This window comes from Drosophila yakuba, chromosome 3L (assembly GCF_016746365.2).
Source record: "Drosophila yakuba strain Tai18E2 chromosome 3L, Prin_Dyak_Tai18E2_2.1, whole genome shotgun sequence".
In the NCBI taxonomy this organism is placed as follows: domain Eukaryota; kingdom Metazoa; phylum Arthropoda; class Insecta; order Diptera; family Drosophilidae; genus Drosophila; species Drosophila yakuba.
The window spans coordinates 19,505,873-19,526,551 of NC_052529.2; the positions used below are offsets into that span (position 1 = coordinate 19,505,873).

The window sequence follows — 20,679 nt, forward strand, 5'->3', positions numbered from 1 at the left end:
ATCCAATATCAGCTACCAGAAGGAGCTTAATTAGTATGGTATAATACATATATTTGTTCGTGGTATTTGCAAGAATAAATAAGTACTGAAATTCTTAAAACCAACGAAAATATTATTGAAGTTTTAGCCTAGTCAAGCGCAATTAAAATGGTAGTAAAAGGTTTACAGAGGATCGAATTGAATTATTTATAATAAAACAAATGATTTTCCTTAAACAAATTTTATTCTAAAATTCTTTTTAAAAACACAACATAAATAGGATTTTAACTTTAAACGGATTAAAAAGCATCTAACAAATTCCCTTTATATTTAAAACCAAACAAAGTATTGTAATTAAATTCACACAATTTAATGATACGACTTTTGATGTTGGTAGAGGCTTTAAATGGGTTTTGATATTCCCAGCAGCGAGCAAATAAATAAATCTAACCATTTTAACGTTACTCAGGGTGTTAAGCAATTTCAGTTGATTTTATTACTTTTTACGCTTTCCTTTCGGTTTTTATATGCAGCCTGTTGTGTGTTTGTTTGCTTTCACGCGGCAAACTTAAAGTCAAACTGAAGCTCCAAGCAGGCGGCGCAATCAATGCGAATGCTCCATGGATTTTGTGGGCCAGCGCGGAGGGCGGGGGGAAGCGGAACGGGGAGCGGGAATGGAGAAGCAGAAGCGGCAAGTATGCAGACGCAGACTGGCGAAAGAATGCTGAAATTGAAGATGCAATGCACTGGATGCTTGCATAACGAATCTCGACTGTGTGTGTGAGCGTGTGGAGTGCTTATTGTACTGTGGTGTTATCAATGGTTAGTATTAGCGGCTTCTGTTGACTACCGATCAAAATCGGGTATTATAGCTTGGTCGTTTCATTGGGATATGAAAAAGAAGCGAGGGATTTAATGCATTTTGAAAGTATTTAAGAAACTTGCACTAATATCCGCCAACATATTGTTCACATACTTACGAATTTTTATACGGGAGTATTATAAGTTTAGCAACATTTTCTGACATCCTTACTCAGATATGTTGTCATGATTGCAACATAATCTTAAAAAAATCATTAAATTTAACGGCTAATTAAAGCAAATAATAGAATACATTAATTTTGTATACTCGTAAGATACGTATGCCGTGTTTAAGTAATAAAAGTACTTTATTGCTCATTACAATAAACCGAAGCAATTTATTTCTATGCAATGAATATTATATTGTTTTTCAAAAAAACCACAGTATGCATTTTATTTTGATATAAAAATGTTTTGCAATGTAATTTGAAAACATATTTAAAAAACATCTTATAGAGTATTAGACCGGGCAAGCTTTTCTATATGAAAATTCCTGGTGTTATTGCATCGTCTGCCGCAGTGTCTCCGCCTGGCAGACATTTTTTCCGGCTACTGCTCCGTCTCCGTCTCCAACTCGAACTCCGTCTCCAGGCCCATCTCCGCCGGCAATCTGCATCTTTCGACGTGGTCTGGACCACTGTTCCACGTCTATGAGATGGCATACCGTGAGGAGCACATGGCCATGTCATTTCTTGGCTTCGCCGAGCATCTTTGGCATTTCTCAAATTTGCTTTTGTCTTTGGATTGGTATTTCCCCACAGTCCTCGACTTGGGTTTGTGTTCCTCATTTTACTTTTTGCTGCTTTTGATTTATAATTATTCACTGGTTTTTACAGCCTTCATCAGTTGGTAAACGCGAATGATATTCACATCACGTATACGAGTGGTGGGCTCAATGAGAATGGTCACACAATTATTTCAGATTGGGGAAGAAAAATCCTTATAATGCGGTAGGAAAACAATAAATTATTTAAGAGTGCTTTTGGTAATGAAAAATCGCTTAATATCTCTTGCTGAAACGCCTTAAATTTTTTTTCTTCACTTCACTTGAATATTCTTTTACATCTTTATGCCTTTTAGGATCTATTAACAACTCCCAAATTATTATTTTTGATTGCATCACACGAGCTTAACTGTTGAAAGCCCTACCTTAAAGATATTTCACTTAACAATTGCAGCTCATTACTTGGATAAAAACGCGCCTGTCAAAATTGAATAGGGAAATGCCTAGTTGGCAGTTGTTTGAAGAGATATAAACCAGGCAAAAAGAAAAGAAACACAATGGCAGTTGGTCTATTAGCAGAGTGCAAGCTGCCGCCGCATAATGAAAGCGAAAATTTAAATTTTTGATACAATTTGCAATTTTTTCCGCACCGCTTTTCTGCCCCCAAACCACCCTAACCACCCACTCCATCACAGCCCCACTCCGTCATTCAGCGATCTCCTTCAGTTTTTGCACTTCTCTGCCACAGTTTTCAGTTTCCAAGTTGCCCACTAGCGGCGCAGCAGTCGACAAGTCGACAAAGAAAACAATTCATCATGTTGTACATGGAGGAACCTTTTGGATTGGTTTTCCTCGAAGTTGGAGCCCCAGCTTCAATTTATGCGGCGCTTAAATCGATTGCTTTGCCACATTGCGGCAATTGGATCGCCACCCCCACTCCTCGTTTCCCCCGCCAAACCTGGCGAACTCGTTGTCGTTGAACCGTATAACTGAAATATGAAGCGGTACAAAGGGGGTTTTTGGGTGATGTGCTTTGCGGGTGGATCGGATCGGATGGAGCCTGGCATCGCGTTGAGTGACCACGGACCACGAACCACGAACCGCGGAACAGGCTCTTGCTTCATTAAGCTATTCATCCATCCATCCATCCATCCATCCATCCATCCAACCATCCAGTCAGCCATTCAATGATCCCCAGTTCGATCCACTCTTTGCGATCGTGTTGTTTTATTTCACTCTTAAATTTGCGCTAACTAGATGTCGCAATTGAAAGTAAGCTGTCAAATATAATCGACGGAGGAGTATTTCGTATGTAGGTGTAGGTGAGCGGCGGCATAAAGCCTCAGTATAATGAAGCAAAGGATTCCAATCCAGAAATCCAGTGATGACGGTTCCGAGTCGTAAAAAATGTTGCAGGCATTTCATTTAAGTTGGAAACTTACGAGGAAGTGTTAAAACGAAGGAATAAGCTAATCCCAATATTTGTATACCGATATATACTTACAAGGCTAACAAAAATTAAAAAATATCAAATCAGGCGCGGCAAAGTTTGGAAGCCAAAATTGCTGCGGAATCTGCATGCTTAATCTCAACTTTCTGGCTTTTATTGTTCCTAAGATCTTGACGTTCATACGGACAGACAGACGGACATGGCCAGATCGACTCAAAAGTGATCCTGATCAAGAATATATAGTGTATACTGTATAGGGTTAAAATGGGTAAGGCAAGAACTTTCATTCTGCCGGAAATTAAAGTTTAAGTTCAGCACTAGAAAATGCTGGCCAGTTGGCAATTGAACGATTTGTTTTCGTGCCATTTTAAAAGCATAATGACGATCCTCAATTGAAGTTCAAGGCTGAACCTCAAGGACATGCTCAATTGTTTTGCGCATTCGCAAACGGGCTCTTGACCAAAACCTCTCGAAATCTTACTTCAATGTGGTAATGTGCCAATTTAATTACTGAATCATAGGCAAAGCCTTCAAAAGTATGAGAATTGCCCGCGGCAAGACAAGTTTCGAAAAACCAAAAAAGAAAGGTGGTCCCAAGTCTTTAATAGCCTTGTCAAAGTGTGTACGAAAACATTTCTGTTTGAGGTGACAGGTATATTTTTGGTTTTCTATTAAATTCACCAAATCCGCAATTTAACTTTGAAAGAAAAACCGAAGCTGACATATTTCTCTGACAGTTTTAAAAAAAAGAGCCCGAGGGCCAAAACTCCAAAGAACATGGTAAACCTGTCGTATTTTTTGGGAGCTCAACTGCTGGTTATAATTGTTAATAATAATTTATGCAAATTTTTTTAGCACCTTTTGAGCTTGGCGGTCAGCGTTTCACCAATTCAAATGGTTAGTGATTTGTAAGACAAACAAAAGATTGCCAGCGGAGTCAAAAGCTGCTGGCAAATTCTCATATTTTAGTTTTTTTTTGGAATGTGGCCAGAAGAAACGTGTTTTCTAACAAAGGCCGACGCTTAATGGGTCGACAAATACAAGCCGCAATAAATAAATAATAAAAAGAAAATGCCCAAAAGGAAGGGGGTTACACACTTGATCTGTGTGGCTGTAGATCGTAAAGGTAGAGTCGTACATATACATACATATGTGTAAATACATGTACATATATATATAGTATAGAGATGTGGGCGGTGATCTCACCATTTAATTGGCCCCAAACCAAACGAATCTCGCTTTCAGGCCCTGTCTTCCCCCAAAACTTTCTTGTTATGGCTGTGGCGTGCGCTCTGACCGAATTGGGAAGATGGATGGCTCCACAAATGCGGCTACGGGTAGTGCTGGAAATTAAAATAAATCCCATTCTCCATTCGCCATTCGCCTTATCGTGTAATTTCATTAAATCGTAATTGTTTATGCAAATTCCGTTGGTCTGACGCACCGAAAAAAGACAGTCAACCTAATGCATTTCCACTTAATGCATTTGGACAGGGCGGAAAGCGGAAAGCGAACGAATTTGCATGAAAATTGTGATTGACAGTCGGCGCACATGGCGTATACGCAATTATGGATGCGACTGACTATTCTGACATTTCCTAGATTTCGCATGCGCTCAAAGTCCATTAGTGAATCTGACCGCCGTAGGGTTTCTAAATTAGATCTGTGGTATTGAGAACAACTCTTTTGGGCACATGACTTTTCATCGGCCCAAATAAAATCACTGCTAGATGGTTTTTAATTAACCCATTTTGAGTCATCTGCTCATCCGGCAATTCGGGCAGGAAATGACTTTCAAGCGCCAACCAAGATTGAAAGACGCATTCAAAAAATCCGAATGTACACAACCCAATGCAAAAACAAATGCCAACAAATTAGTATACAGTGGAGGCTCCAAAGATGGTTTTATTCCTAGTGATGTGACAGAATGATATTATGCGCCTTTACAACTGCATTAAAGTTCCAATCATAACGTCACATGCCACATTCCATGAAAAGTACCCATAGAAAATTAGAGGTCCGGTAAAATATTTTGTCAATAAAGAAGCGTTTTTGAACACCTTTTGTGTTAAGTTATTTGTTCTGCTATGCAGAATGACAATTTTCAAAGCCCCACTGTGTGGCTGAAAAACAGTTGCCAAACACGGCTTACAGTTAACGATAATGATACGACTATGATGATGTGATGATGTTATTAGGAGCAGAGCCCGTTCGTCTCTCAGACAGAACGACGACAAGATAGCGATCTCGGCGGCCTGACTCCAGTTTATAAATTTAGTATTATTTTTTCTTTGCCTTTTTTCGTACACCTAATTGATTTAATAATCAAGGTTTTAAAGCGGGCTCTCCGATTTTTTCTATCGTTTCAGGTCTCCAAAAAGTTGGCGAGTTGGCTCTCACCGCAAACGCCGCTCTCGCTCTCCGGCGAAAGAGCGGTCGTGAGGCCACTTTTCTTGGCGCCGCAACTTCAGTTTGAATTCGTCGCTCGGTCGGTTCGGTCCGGTTTGGTTCGGTGCGGTTCGCAACTCGCACTCGCATTCGCATTCGAGAGTGAGTACTGCTGAGTGATTTAGTGCGCAGGCGTCGCGTTCGCGTTGGAGATGCTGGGATAATATAATGTTGATGTGAAAAGTTCATTTCCCAAATAAAAAGCCACTGAAGTCCGGTCTAAGAAGTGTGCAAAAATAAAGTGAAGCCTGGCCAAAAGCAAAACAAAAAAGATAAAAGAGATACAACTCTGCAAATACGGGTTTCGTTCTTATCGCGTTCTCCTCCGTGTGGTATTTTTTTTTGTTCACTGCCCAGTGCTTGACCATTAAAAGAACCTTTCACACACACACACGCGCGCAGTGCCAGATCCTTAAGTCTGAACTCTTGGCGTTATTTTTAGACGGCTAACAAAAAATCTGGGAAAGCAACCAAGAAACCAAGCCGCCGAGCAACCCGCCAGCAGAAAGACACCAACAGAAATGGGCACCAAGTCACCCGGTGGTCCACAGCGCTGCCGTCTGATCTTGCAGCGCTGCCTGGCCATTCAGCTGACCAAGCCCGGCCACACGCCCGAGGACTTTTGGATGTACGACTCGGGATATATGATATTTCAGGTGAGTTTCGATTGGTGCACAGAGAGAAAACCACCGTTCGAGTTTCTCCTATGAGGTCCTCAGATTTTTTGTACATGACTAGGACTTTCTGGCTTGAAAAAGCTTTAGTGTCAGACAAACTCCTTTATATCAATGTTTATTATGCGCTTAGTATTTAAACATAATTCCCATGAGGAAACACGTGTTTATAATTTACCATTTATTGATTATTTCGCGAAAGCACAACTTAAGATAATAAGATAAAGGAAAGTATTATAAAAACCATGAATGCTTAATGATTTCAAAATTTTAGGACAATTAGAAAAACCAATTAGAAAACTAAACAGAATTCCATTGAAATTCTTAAGAATACCATTTCTTTGAATGTTGATTGATTTTAAAGGTCTCTGAAAAAGATTCCTAATTCCTGTAAAGCATTTGCAAGTTCGCTATAATGATTGAAAAATAACTAGGGAATATTTTGATTGATTCAGATTCTTAACTGGTGTTTTTCCGAGTGTCGCCCCCGCGTTGCTTTCAGCCCCTTCTGCTTTTAATGTGCAAGGAACTGGTTTGCCGACTGGTTGTCCATTTTGAACTGCAAAAAGTGCGTGAGGCAGAGCGAGGAAGAGGGCACTATGCTGCGGCAGAAAGAGACGGCGAACGGAGGTGACGATGGACTGTAACTCCCGCTCAAGGTCGCTACGTTGGGGTTTTGGGGTGGCGGTGGGGTTTCGCCTTTATTCGCGACCACTTCCCATGAAAATAAATGGCCCGGAACGAAACGGGGCAACAAATCCCCCTAACAGGTTGCTGGGTTCCGTTCTCCAGGGCGTCATCCAGACTAGACCCAGACCATGCCACAAACAAACATTGAACACTTGCAACAAACGTATTGCACATGCAACATTTGCCATTTTCTTGTCCCTTTTTCTTTATTACCCACCGCTTTTGTTATTGATGACTTTCGAAAAGAAGCCAAAGTCTCCGAAACTTTTTGGCCAGGAAGCCGTTTGCCCCTAGATACTACCCAAAATAACTTATGAGTTCATGGAACCCTTAGGCAGACGATCGAAGTTATTAGCTTTATTCGTTTCGGTGACATTTAAACTCGTTTCTTACCGGCTGGAAAACGAATTAAAATTTAAAATCAGCTTTTTCGGTCTTTTATTGTGACCGATGCTGCTGCTTCCGACGTGTTTTTTTAGCTTTTCAGTTGCTGATTTTTATTGTTGTTCTCTCCATTGTTTATTGCACAAATCGCCAATCGGGATGACGTCATTCTGAAAAGTTCAAGTGAGAAGTGTTAATTGATGTGGTGCCAGGTGATAAGCCAAAAGCTGGTAATTCATTGCATATTATGGCTACTGATACGCTTTAAACAACTTTGCATACATCGAAAGGATATATCAAATAATAGAATCCTTTTAATGGGGTTTTTAAAAAGGAAAGCTTCTTAGGCATAATACTCACTAATAGTTAAAAAGATGTATAATCAGAAGTTATTATAGTCTTAATCAAAAAATTCATTATTTAAAACTAAATTAATTTAATTTAAAATGGATTATTATTATTTGCCCAAATTCAGTGGAAAACATTCCGACTTTAAAAATTTTATAAGTCTTTTCGAGAGCTTAGTGCATAATGACCCGTCTCTAACAAATATCGAAAAATTCAACCAATTATTATTCTAATACACTTATTTTTCTGTTACTTGTACTGTAACTAAAGTAACTCGTATAATGAGAGTGAGACTTACAAGGTCTATTATTAGTTTCTGGCGACACAATGTCCACCAACACCTTTCTATGAATAACTTAATTTTTCTCACAATGCCGGCTAATTTCAATTTAATTGCTGGCTGCCAAAAAGTGTGAGACATGAAAAGGCGGTGCCGCTTTATTATTTTGTCTGTCTCCTTTGTTTTTTGTTAAGCTCAATTTCTGTTGTTCTCGTTTGTGCTTTTATGCTGTATTTTTCTTTCATTTTCTGTTTTTTGCGCTGCTTTTAGGTTTTGCATTTTGCATACTAAAAAGTGTCGCATAAACATTCCCTTGAGTTAATATAGTTTTTTAAGTTATTTTGTCTGTAAGTAGAAGGCACAACATAACAGTCGTTGGCACTAATTTGTGGGTATTTCGAATGAGTTTCGAGCTGGGCTAATTAATATTACGTGCCTCAGTTCGGCCTGTGAAGTTTACCCGAAGATAAGAGCCAATGCAGAGCGTGCTCTGAATAGAACTATGAATGTGTACACATATATAAAGATTTAGGGGGCAAAAGCATTTAGGGCAGAGCTGGAGAAAAATGCGTGAATTGATGAAAAAATGTTCAGAACTTGAATGGGAAAATACCAAGTGATGAATGGGAAGCCCGAAGAGTTCGATTCGGGGCAGCAATAATGCAGCTACCGAGTATTTTATCGTAAATTTCCAAGCCCAATGAAGTGTGAATTATGTAGATTGAGGTGCCGGCGCTTCGAATTGAGGAAGGGAGATATATATGTACATATATAAATATACATATATACATTCCCTAAGGCGGGTCTTCTGCACAACCACCAACCATATCGAATGGGCAAGAGTTTCCGGTGATGTAGCACAAGTTTTAGGGCGTGCCATAATTTAAAAACTTTTTGTTCCGCTGAGAAACGCTTACAATACAATGATAAGGTTAAAGAACAAAGATTGAGACACTTTATTTCTGCCTATAAAAAATATATATATATTTTTTGTGCCCAAAACAGAGTACTCATTATAACTTTATTGAAAACCTTGAGGCCTCGCCGAACGTAAAAAATCAGCTAAGAGACTTCTGGTTTTGAACATTTTCTACAATATTACTCATAATCAAGTGATCCGATCTTAACAAAACAAATTGGGAGGTATTGCAAAAACCAAAGGGATTGCGTAACCTCAACATACAAAAGTTGTTATATTAACTTATATGACGAAACACGATTTTGCACTTAATAAATACACTTATTAACCAAAAACTATCTATTTTAGTTTGTTTACCGTGGACACTAATAATTATTATCAAGCAAAAACAAACATTTTGACACTACCTAAAGTTTTATAGCTTTGTCGCAATTAAAAGATCGATAAATCAAATGGAATTCGTTGTTATTATACATGTTCATGTCATATATTTGTTACTTTCCTAACGACCATGTGCAGCATAGCAATGAACATAATTAAAGCTGGAAAAAACATACAGTTTTAGCAATAATAATAATTAATGCGCTGAATATAGACAAAGCCCATAAAGTTTCTCCTATTTAAGCGTTGAGTTTGGGATCACGTTGCCTTTTTTCCAGCAAAACTCTAAATGTCAGTTCAGCTGGAGAGGAAACTGATTTAAGGCCGCAATGCCAGACTCAATTTCCAGGCATTTAAAATCTGTTTTTATTATTCGCGCAAATTTGTCAGGCGTGCGGCGTGGCTTGAAACTTGGAACTTGGCAAAAATACAAAAACTAAATGCAAAAAACTTAAGTATCGAACAACAAACAGTCGAGGACCAGACTTGACTTCAAACTCTGATCTCCTGAGTGCCCCGAGCTGATCTCTGAACTATTTCGTTGTTTCTCTGGTTTTTTGCTTAATTTTGTTGCTTTCTGTTGCCGTGTTTAGTGTTCGGTTTCAGTGTTTAGTGTCTGCCTGCACGCAAATTACTTCACCTAAATCAACTTGTTTTAGCTGTGCTTTCGGTGCTCCGAGCCAAATTAATAAGCCTGCAACAAGTTTTGAAATAGCTCAACGGATGCGAACTGATTGCGTCATGTTTAGAGCGCGGGAGTTGCTCGCTGCCATTCTGCGAGCCTGAGAACCGCCAACCTGAGAATAGCAAGGCAGATCCATAAAATCATAAAGAAATTAAAATAAAAAACCTAAATGAACTGTTAGCAGAACTGGCTCTGGATCGGTCTAGAATGAAGGTAAACCTGTGATCGTTATGAAACAAGCGATTTGGAAAAGGAAGGTTGAGTGCGACACGTTCAGGTGACATACAATGTGTTATCCTTCATAGGCTTATGGGCGTTACAACGGGAATCATTAATCACATATGCATAAGTTTCATTTTGTTTAGGAGGCTTATATTATTTTATGAGATCACCTATTGAACAAATAAAAAAGTAAGTAAGCTTTGAACAAAGTTTTTATGTTACAAATAAATTTAAAAAAATCAACTATGTAATTCAAATTAAATTTGAAATCTTAAACTTATAAATTTACTTTTGAAATTAACGACTACTTTCGCTGATATACTTTAAAACAACTGTTTTTAGTATACCTTCCAGCTGTTTTCTTATTCAAGAAATTGTTAAATAGCAACTGAGTTTACAAACCAATTATTTACTTGTCATCTTTAGTAAATTAAATGTCAGATTTTCCAGACGATGAAGTACAGCTCACACTTAAAGAATAATTTCCCTGTAAAACTTCTGCTCCGAAATCAATTTACTCCAACTGGACAGTTTGGAGCTCCGTACTTCTATACTGTTCAAACACAATTCCAAGCAATCGCAGGAAAAAAAAGAAGACAAATCACAGAGCCAAGCAAATTGATTTATCGGCACGCGGCTCTTACGAAAAAGCAAAAAGAAAAGCGATTTGAATTGTTATTAACCCCTTCCCTCGCAACTTCGATTGGTTTGATTGGGCTTAATGAAATTGAATCGATGGTGCAATCGTTTAAGCGCAAATTTACTTTTGTCGTCAGTGGGTTTAATTGGTTGGCGTGCGCCTTATGATTGCATTTCATTAATTTAGACTGCAATCATCGGCGACTAATTTGATTGACAAACATTGAACAGAGATCGCTTGCCGCTCCACCTGCCGCCATCTGCTTGCCATTCGCTTGCCCCTCCGGTTGCATAATTTTCATCGACAAGGTCGCCCGGGGCCATTGGTGTCCAGTGGCAAACAACTTCAGTTCAGTTCAAGTTGAAGCTCTCGTTTCTCCTTCATTTATTTATTTGCTTTCGGTCACGCCAGGGGACCGAGATTGCAGCACCAGCCAAAAAGCATTAAATAAAAGCCGAAACATTGGGCCACGTACTTGTAGTTCAATCTTCATGCTTCTCGCCGCGTCTGCGAGATCATGTTTGTTCGGGAGTGGGAAATACAAGAGCAAACCAATATGAAAGCCACGAGTTATTGTAACTTTACTTGTGAGGGGGAGTAAAAAGGGCAACAAAAGTGGGTTTCGTTGAAACCTTAATTTTTTTAAGGGAAAAACCCATCCTAGCTATTGAAATAAAACGAATTATATCAGAAATTTGCTAACAAATTACTGATCTAATTAGGAGTAGAATGATTCACCTAGAATCTGTATAGATTGCAAGTTTCCGCGAGAAATTTAAATTACTTTATGTATTACAATTGAAATTGTACTGCTACCGAGCAGTAATTGCCCATAATAACGCTTTCCTTGCTTAAGTTGTAGTAAGCCAACAATTAAAGCTAGACTTGAATCATTTTCACAGTACACTCATCCCCCAGTCAGATTCAGTTGGATTCTCATTAGCAACTTTGACAGCCATTTCGCGAAACTTGGTGGGCAATCTTCTAGATGAATACCCCTGATCGCATGATTTGCCTGATAGATTGAATGACAAGCCTTGTATAGAATGGCTGGTATGCTGCATTTAAGGCAAGTTGCGTGCTAAATGCTATACACACTCATATATATGGTGTTTAACTACCTGCAAGTGAATGACAGACACCGCATTCGAAGTACAAAGGCCCCAAATAGACCTCGAATGCCCCCTGGTATTCATTTTGGCCAGACATTTCAGCAAGTGCCAGCGAAGCTTCAACGCCGAAACACAAAAGGCAGCAACAATAACAATAAATGCACTAACAATAAAGGCAAATCACATAAAAACCATTGCAGAACCTACTACAGGTGCAGTGAAAAATCCAGATATTGGAAGGCTCTACAGGGGCCAAGGGGTAGAATTGAACTGACTGCAGCACACTGGATTGTTCCCACAGTACTCCCAGACGCCTTCGTCATCGTCGTCGCCCCACGTCAACCTCTAATACACTTTTCACGCTTTGGTTTTAAATTGAGGTGCTGATTTTCACTGCTGATAGCTTTTGTGTATATATGTATATTTGTGCATGCATAACATGATATGTCAATGCAGAGCTCATAAATATACCCACTGTTTGTGGTGCCAAGACGTATTCGTATTTATGTAAATAGATCGTTTTAGATCCAAGAACTAGATCTGAAAATAGTTTTATTTATGCCGTATCCGATCTGGTAGGAGATCTTGTTAAGCAACAGGTTAACTTTGCCTTCATGTTATTAGTGCCCCACATTGGGCGCCAAATGTTTCCTCTTCGGAAATTCGTACAATGTCAGCATAGTCAACTTTAGGAAATTCGTACAATGTCAACATAATCAACATTTTATCAATTTTAATATGCACCCCAAAGTTTAAAAAAACGCAATTCACATATCAGGTATCATTTGGTCGAAAGCATTTCATATCATTTTACTCATTTCCCTTTTAGATTTTACTTTTTAGAAGTTTTAGCAATTGCAAAACTTTTTCCCCACAAAGCGGGCATATTCGTAAAGAGTTCGAGAGAGTTTTTTAGCTTTTCCAGTTGAAAGTTTTTATTATTAATTGCAACAAAAATAGCGACCGCAATGGGCTGCCAAAAAGTTGAAATAGTTGCAGATGCGATGCCTTGCTAGATATCCAGGCCACAGTCCATGGGATCTGTTATTGCTTGGCAGGCAGAAAGGCTTGCAGTCAGGCAGGACTTTTGCCAACAGCTGTTGGTATTTGTGCTCGTGTTGTTTCTGTATTTGTATTTGCTCGAGGAAAACTAATAAAACAAATCGCATGTTTAGCCAAAAGTAGTAGATATCTGGTCATTGAACCTGGCACCCTGGCATCCTGGCATCCTGGCATCCTGGCAACCCTCGATAGCTGACCAAAGTCATTGCCTGTGGGGTGCAGCGCCCCCTAAATCCGATAGGAATTTTAAGTGCAGTGCAAATCGAGTTCAAGTCCGAGAAAAACGCAGTCATTCAGGCGAACACATCTTATTCCGCCGCAGGGTGGAGGAGGAAGGGGTGGTTGGGAATCTAGAGTAGGAAGTGGGCGTCACTCGGACATGGCCGTGCAATTTGTATCCTTATCAGGACCAGCCGCATTGATTGGAACGGAGCGCTGTTCGTCCTGTATTTATGCTGGCTGCGGCTTCCGACAGCCGCTCCGTTTTATGGACTCAACCCTCGGTTTTGTCTGGCACTTGACCAGAGCCAAATAAACAATGATGACAGGGATAAGGCACAAACAAAGGAACTGTCCTGGGGCGCTCATGTACAAGTTATGGACGTGAGAAATCCTCAAATAATTGGAAACGAGCGCTTTCATTTGCAGCTGGGAGTGCAGAAAATAAGTGTAATCCCAAAAGTAATCAACGGGGAATAGAAGATTAAATAAATTGCCTGGCGAGCACTGAAAATAATTAACTTACTAAGTCTTCGTTATGCTTTTAGCTACCACAAAATAATTATTATTATCGCCAGTCATTAGCTTTTGGGGAAAATGTTAAATATAAAATTATTCAAATAATAAGATTTTCTATTAATTGGGAACCCATAGTTTTCTTAATCCAAATGTTTAACAACGAATAGTGATATTTGTAGCCCATTAAGAAGTTACTAATTATGACAAATAGTATAACAAAAAGCAAGCTTCAGCTTCCACCACGGAGAACATTTTAAATCATAAAACATTTAGATTAGCGAAAATAATTTTTCTATTATGTAATTATTGGACTTTAATCGTTGCTTTAATGGCCTCTTAAATCTGTAAGGTTGCCATAATAGTTATAATAAAACTTGGCCTCTCCCATGATAGATATCGAACCATTAAGATAAAAAATAACTAAATTGCGCCTAAAACTGAAAACTAAAAATTCCCAGGAAATATGGACGTTTATAATTTTGGTGCGGTCAAAACAAAAAAGGTTAGAAACCAATAATTAAGCGTGACCTCGACCTGGATGATATTTTAAAATATATAGTTAAAATTTATAGTTTTAGTAAAGTTGATCCGCATCTGAAATATACACCCAATGATCAAGAAATAAATCCCATGTCACCATTTTACGTTGCTATTTAACATGCATTTGGAGAAAAGCGAAACGTTTTCATTTTGGGAGCCAGTCGCTTCCCAAAAGCGAAATTAAATGGCACCTTTTAAAGTCAAATGAAGGGTTCCCCAAATAAAAACGGCAAATGTGGAGGGGGAAAACACAAAGAGCCCAAAAACGTTTTGACGTGTGCCTAAGAGCTGCGGTCTTGACTTGTAGCTGCAACTTGATGTTGGCTGGTGGAAAGGTCAAGGATTATTATACTTCATCATAACTCTATTAAGCCCCTAGTCCGCATCAGGCAGCGGTTGGCAATCTCCGGCTTTCGGGCTGCCTGACTGCGCATTTGTTTGTATATTGTTATTATCTTTTTATGCGGCACACACGAGAGATCTACAACTCCAGCAACTGTTGCAGCACAGCAGCAGCAAGCTCCCCACATGAGGCCTTCTGCCACTACAGTATCTCGGTGATAGTTTTGTCTTTGGGCATTACTTTTGTGGGAGTTTTGTTGTTTAGTTTTCTATTACATGAAATTAAGTAAAAGTCCCAAAACGAAAGCCGCCACCCGAAGCAAACATACAAACGCGAGGAAAAAAAAGAGGTTTATAATAATAAAAGACATGAAACGACATCAAGAGCAACCAAAAAGCGAAACTTCAAATTCAGCCCGCGGTGAAAATGACTTTCATACGCGCGACACAGGCCGGCGTAAGCATTTGATTTGATTATTAAAAGTTTTGCATTACTTCCGAGAAATGAGAAACTCAGACACCCCAACTCAAAGCGCAGCTCCAAACCAGATCCCTTTGATCGATGGAAAGCCTCTATAAGTAGGCTGTTGATGACTGTCTTTGGCATTTTGTCTCGTGTCTTACAATGATGCAGCACTATAATTATGCTGATGGTTGGGGGGTGAAATGCACCATGAGAAAGATCTACGATAAGTAGGGAATGCCTAAAAGATCTATTCAAAATTCCTTTACATTTCAACAAAGCTGTAGGCTACTAAAACTGCATTTCCATTCGGACTTGTTCTCACTACTTTTCTAAATTGCTCTTGCATAGTTCAGATCTTTGAGGATTCCAACATGCATGAGATCATAGTATAAGTGAACCTTGGCAAATCAGGCTTATAATACCCCAAAGAGTGTTACCAAAAATACCAAGGGATATCCCAGATTTTCGCTGAGTGTACGATGAGCGCCATCTGGCGGCGCGTGACAGCCGAAGCCAAAGCAAAAGCCTGACGGGCAGGCAATGACGAGTTAATTTCTTCGCCTTCTCATGCATTAATTGAGCAGCCCCAGGCGAAAGGTTGGAATGGGCATGGATGGGCATCTTAGCTATCGAGATGGAGGTGGAGATGCAGATGGTTACAGTGATGGCGGAGGCAGGAGGCGGGGCGCCTTGCAACTTATATAAGCGGCATACCAGACCCAGGCGACATTAAAGCCCAAGAGGAGTGACCACAAGAAATGGCAATACCTGGGGAGATGCCCACCCCGTGGTGCCCTCTATGGCCCACCGAGAAAAAGGTCAAATCGCTCAAACTGGATGATGTTCATTAGCGACACAGAAAGCCACAAAGCGTGAAACTCCAGCGGCTACATCGATCTCTTGGCCTTTATTTCCCAGTCCGCGTAGCAGTCCCAATCCTCATCCGCCTCCATTGTCCGTCGCTTTTTGCTGTGACTCTCGACCCTTTTTGTCCGTGTTTACATCAAAAACGTGCCTCAAGTGTTTCTGTCACTGCACAAATTGGACATTTATTTGCTGCCCCAGTCACCACTTTTCCGCACACCTCACACTTTTCCTTTAGATATCTTTCCTTTTCCATACAAAACACTGTGGGCCAGAACGTGTTAAGGATTTCGTTTCGTTGCGATTCGATTCGCTTTTGGTAGCTCCAAAAAAATAAATATTCCCAGCAATGAGACAGCGGCTTTTGGTCTTACTTTTTTGTGGCGCCTCACCATCCCTCCCGCCTTCATTTCGGGGGCGTGGCAGCGATCCGCTTTAGCTAATTGACGGTTGCCAGCCATCAGGCAGTTACCGCTCGCTACGCCCACAGATGGATAGCTCTTTAAGCTAGACAGCACCACACCAATTATGCCACGCGGTGCTCTGCAATTTGTCAATTAGCTGATGAGATGCAGACTCCCACTGGAAATATATGTAAAGACCAGTCGGTGGAAAATGCCCTCTTTCGAGCTTCCTGCATAGGTTGTACAATTTGAATGCACCAACAGTAAATAAATGCTTTAAGACAATATTTTTTTTTTTGGCTGCCAATGCGCAATGCTGGTGGAATGGACCTTTGACTGCTGCCACAAGAGCGCTGAAATACGCAGGACATGTGGCGCCTGGAATGCTGCTGGTTACGGCTGAGCCCTGTGCCCTGGAGGTCCTGCGAGGAGCCTTTGCCCGAAGTGTCCTGAAGCCACCAGCCACTTATGTAATCAGCTCAGTGGGTGAGTCTCCCCCCTTTTAGATCGTAGCAAACTTAGCACTTAGTTTCGGAACTTGGTTAGCCAAAATTTGTGGATTTGGGGGGAAAAAGGTAGGGGGTAGATCAATGGATGATTCTGTGCAAGAGGAGTATGCTCGTGATTCGCGTTACGATCGCCAGCGCGAATTGGCCAAACGGCGACTTCTTTTCTGGGCAGGACGTTTACAAATGATGCCCCACGAGGTGGAAGGGATGTCTGATGAGGAGCTCAACCTTAGGTTTGAAAACATAAAGAGGGAGGAAGCTGCGTTTGAACAGCGAAAAATTGACTTTGAGCGCTGGGAAAAACTCAACCAGTTAAGATACCTCATGTACGAAGAGCAGAGAAAGTACAACGAGCGTTATGGACGTCCATCTGGTGGTGGTGCGTCCATCTGGCGCATCCTGGCAATGGCCCAGCATGATCTCGAGGAGAAACTCCAAATAAATCACCTGCGAGGGAGTTGCCAGCGTTTTCCCTCACCCATGTCTTTAATGGAGGAGGAACGAACTAGTGGGGGAAGGCAGAGATTGCTGGAACCAGTGAGATCTAGCCTATGTGGCTGTATTTCAGATTCAGATGGTGATCTCTTTACTCGCAACCCAGAAAGATATAAACAAACCCACAAGGAACCCCTTAAAAATCGCTTTTTACCCCTTTTCAACGAATATTGCAATCCTCAAGCCAAAAGTAAAGATTCCTGTACATGTGATGGGGAACCATCAAGTCTGGGCTTTTGTCCTCTCTGCAACAAGGAACACCTGCGCTTGCCACCTCCTTTCTGATCAGGCAAATAAATCAAAAGGCCAGACCTGTAATAAACCCAGTCCTGACCACTTTGTTTTTAATATATTAGTCTACATAGTGGGAAATATACGCTCCCCGCTTACACGTAATTATACCCATTAGTCTTGGAGTTGTAGGGTATACTAGATTCGTTGAGGAGTATGTAACAGGCAGAAGGAGCGTTTCAGACAATGTAAGGTATATAAATTCTTGATCAGGGTCAATAGCCGAGTCGATCTGGCCGTCTGTCCATCCGTCCGTTTGTCCGTCCGTCTTTCCGCCCGTCTGTCCGTCCGTATGAACGTCTGTCTGTCCGTCCGTCTGTCCGTCCGTATGAACGTCGAGATCTCAAGAACTATAAAAGGTAGAAAGTTGAGAATAAGACAGAGGGAAAAAGTACGACGTAGTGTAGAGTATTAACTAGATATATTTTTATGAAATTTTATATTTGAGCGAATATCCCCTTCAATCGACGCATTATTCCTCTGCAATCAAAGCGACATGCACTTCATCAAATATTTATGTGTCTGGCCCGGCTTATGGTCACTGGTCTGCTCCTCTGTGCCTCGTTAGCTATCAATTAAGTGGACACCTGTGCAGTTAATGCGATGCTGCCGTTGCCCATTTCCCATTTTCCACCTTCTCACCTCCAGGTTTTCACACTTCCATCGCGACGAGGTTCAAAGCCGAAAAGTCCATTGCCAACCAAGTCTATGATTTGATAAATGACCGGCCAGCCGGAGATCGTCGAAGTTGTGGAAACTCTAAGGCCTTTGGCGAACTTTGCTTGGGGAATTAATAAGCTGCGATTTGTGGCCACAACTCACAGCAATATATTTTCTTGGTTGGGGGTTATACTGTCGGTTTATCTTTGTGAAATTCAATTGAGGAAACATCGCTGCACAAACAAAGAGCTGCACTCAAAAACACACACACAAAAATGCAGACAGTGTGCAACATATGGAGTGGCCTGCAGAATCCGCTCCATGTTTGCTAATTAACAACTGCAATGGCGTAGAACCCATTAACTGTTAATTACCATAAACATGACAATTCCATTGGCCAACAAGGAGACCTAACAATTACCACGCTGGATACACTCACAAAATCCTCAAGGGGCACAGGAAAAGTACGCTTCTAAAGTATTTCAAAGGGTTTACCTAAACTGTTTATTTTTTACGATATATGCGATATATTAAGCTTAACACATTTTTCATGGCAAGAGGTTTTAAGTTCTTAGAATTGCAGATTTTTTATTTTTGTACACGTAAATTTTAATTACAAGGTCAAATAGAGCACTTCGTAATTCAGAAAGATAGCTATAGTTACTAAAATTAATAATGACATAAATTTGAGTCTCATGCATTTAAACACACTCCAATGGTGATTTATTGTACATGTTGTGGCAAACATTGTCCACCACTTTTATGGCGCTGTTCAACAATTTAGTTTCAAAATGTTGTCGCTTTAAATTAAAATAATATTACAGTCTTGCATCTGGGAATTGTCAATACTCGTATGCATTATACTAAAGCGCAGTGATAAATTAATGCTGCTTGTTTGGCTGCCACTAAAAAATAATTTAAACATTTTACAGCTTGTCGATGCTTAACAAACTGTAAAGTCTTGACACCAGTCGACTTTAAACATTTTAAAGACTTCTCTGCGTTTAAGTTTTTTAGTTTTCTTTGGTCTGAAAGAAGTAGCATACATTTATCTAAAAGAGGAAAAGATTTAGCAAATTGTTGGCCAACAATTACAGAACGTTGATTAAATCGCACTTAAGCATTGCGAAGTGGGAAATAAAAACAACCATTGAAATGGCAGTAACAGTAACAGTTACAGTAACAATAACAAATATAACAAATAACACATTGCATGCAAAACAATCAATCAACGGCAATTTCTCGCTCAATTAGACTACAAACATGCCAAATAAATGCAAAAGAAACGAAGAAAAGCAAATTAAATTCAGTTTCGTGTTAAAGAGCCAACTGGAGACTCGACTTTTTTCTTTCTTACTGGTGGTGGGTGGGAAAACTGGGGGGAAATCAGAGGAAAATCAGTTGAAAATGCCGTCGCTTGCCGCTTTGGCAATTTGACAGCGGAATATCGGTGGAAGCGCCAGAAAGGCAAAGTAGACAAATGGCAAATGCAAAATAGCTGGAAAGCGGAAAAATTATGCAGTTTCCCAGATGCCGAGAAAATATATAAATGGGAGATATCATTGAAGAGAGAGAGACAGCTAGAGCGAGAGCTGTCGGTAACTATGATGGCGAATAAAAAATAAAGAGCCGCAAATCAATTTCATCACGATTTCTCGTCGCTGAATCTCCGCTGAAAGTGAAATGTGGCCATGACACTGGATCTGGAGAGAAGCCACAATCATCGATCGCCCGTCCGTCAGATAATTGTAACTTAATATTCGAGCCATTAACAAATCGCAAGTCGGTAGAAATCAGCCAAGTCAACAGCAGCCGAACGGTCGAGCAAATGCGAAAATCGAGTGTCTGTCAAATGTTGCTAGTGGCAATCACATGCAGATGGGATACCACGAGATCTCTGATAGTACAGTGGAAAAATGAAACGAAAATGTGGCGATCGTTGAAAAAATTACCAACTTAAATTCACATTTTATTTAGCACCTCAAATATATTCTTATTTAATATTGTTGTTTGGGCTTGTGGGTATATTTCGTAAATTTTTTACCAATAATTCCAACTTGATTTCGGGCTTGCAAAAATCTACTTCTTTTATTGCTATCAATTCTAATGATAAGCTGCTGTGTTCGTCATGCAATCAATTTCGAATTAATATTGATCGATGATGTAAGCAAACATTAGTGCCATATATTTCTTTTGACTGTGCAGATTTGACGGTGTGTAATTTCACCGTTAAGCTCTGGCCAATTTCTTGAAAGGTTTGTTAACCTTTTTATGTAGGGGGAGAAATTCTCTAAAGCGTAACCAAGTTTGCCAAAAAAAAGTATAGGAGTCATTGTCATTGGGGAGTTGTCTTCGCAAGTTCATCATCATCATGGTCGCTTGAACACCGCCCTCATCACCATTCTGAAGAGCTTTACCCAAGCGATTATTGTAATTTTATTGTTCTCTTTCTTCCGAGGCTGGTCTTCTCCCCTATTCTTCTGTCTACACCGCTGATTACCCCTTCTACGT

The 20,679-nt window shown here is 40.1% G+C and overlaps 2 protein-coding genes across 2 annotated transcripts in view; both read left to right on the top strand.

The window, feature by feature from the left end:
- Positions 1 to 20,679, top strand: part of LOC6534701 — a 56,873-nt gene that overhangs the window by 26,308 nt on the left and 9,886 nt on the right. Inside the window, exons 2-4 of the mRNA XM_039373756.1 lie at positions 5,384 to 6,118; positions 8,337 to 8,339; positions 16,507 to 16,699. Of these exons, the coding sequence (XP_039229690.1) occupies positions 5,984 to 6,118; positions 8,337 to 8,339; positions 16,507 to 16,699 (331 nt within the window). The 5' untranslated portion in view covers positions 5,384 to 5,983. The remainder of the gene's footprint in view (positions 1 to 5,383; positions 6,119 to 8,336; positions 8,340 to 16,506; positions 16,700 to 20,679) is intronic.
- On the top strand, positions 16,724 to 17,543 carry LOC26534900. Its single transcript, XM_015195301.3, has one exon. It carries the CDS (start codon positions 16,804 to 16,806, stop codon positions 17,500 to 17,502), a length of 699 nt encoding a protein of 232 aa, XP_015050787.1. The 5' UTR covers positions 16,724 to 16,803; the 3' UTR covers positions 17,503 to 17,543.

What these genes read in the sequence shown, in the direction of transcription:
- LOC26534900 (XM_015195301.3), top strand. Translation starts at nt 16,804, where the DNA reads ATGGATGATTCTGTGCAAGAGGAGTATGCTCGTGATTCGCGTTACGAT.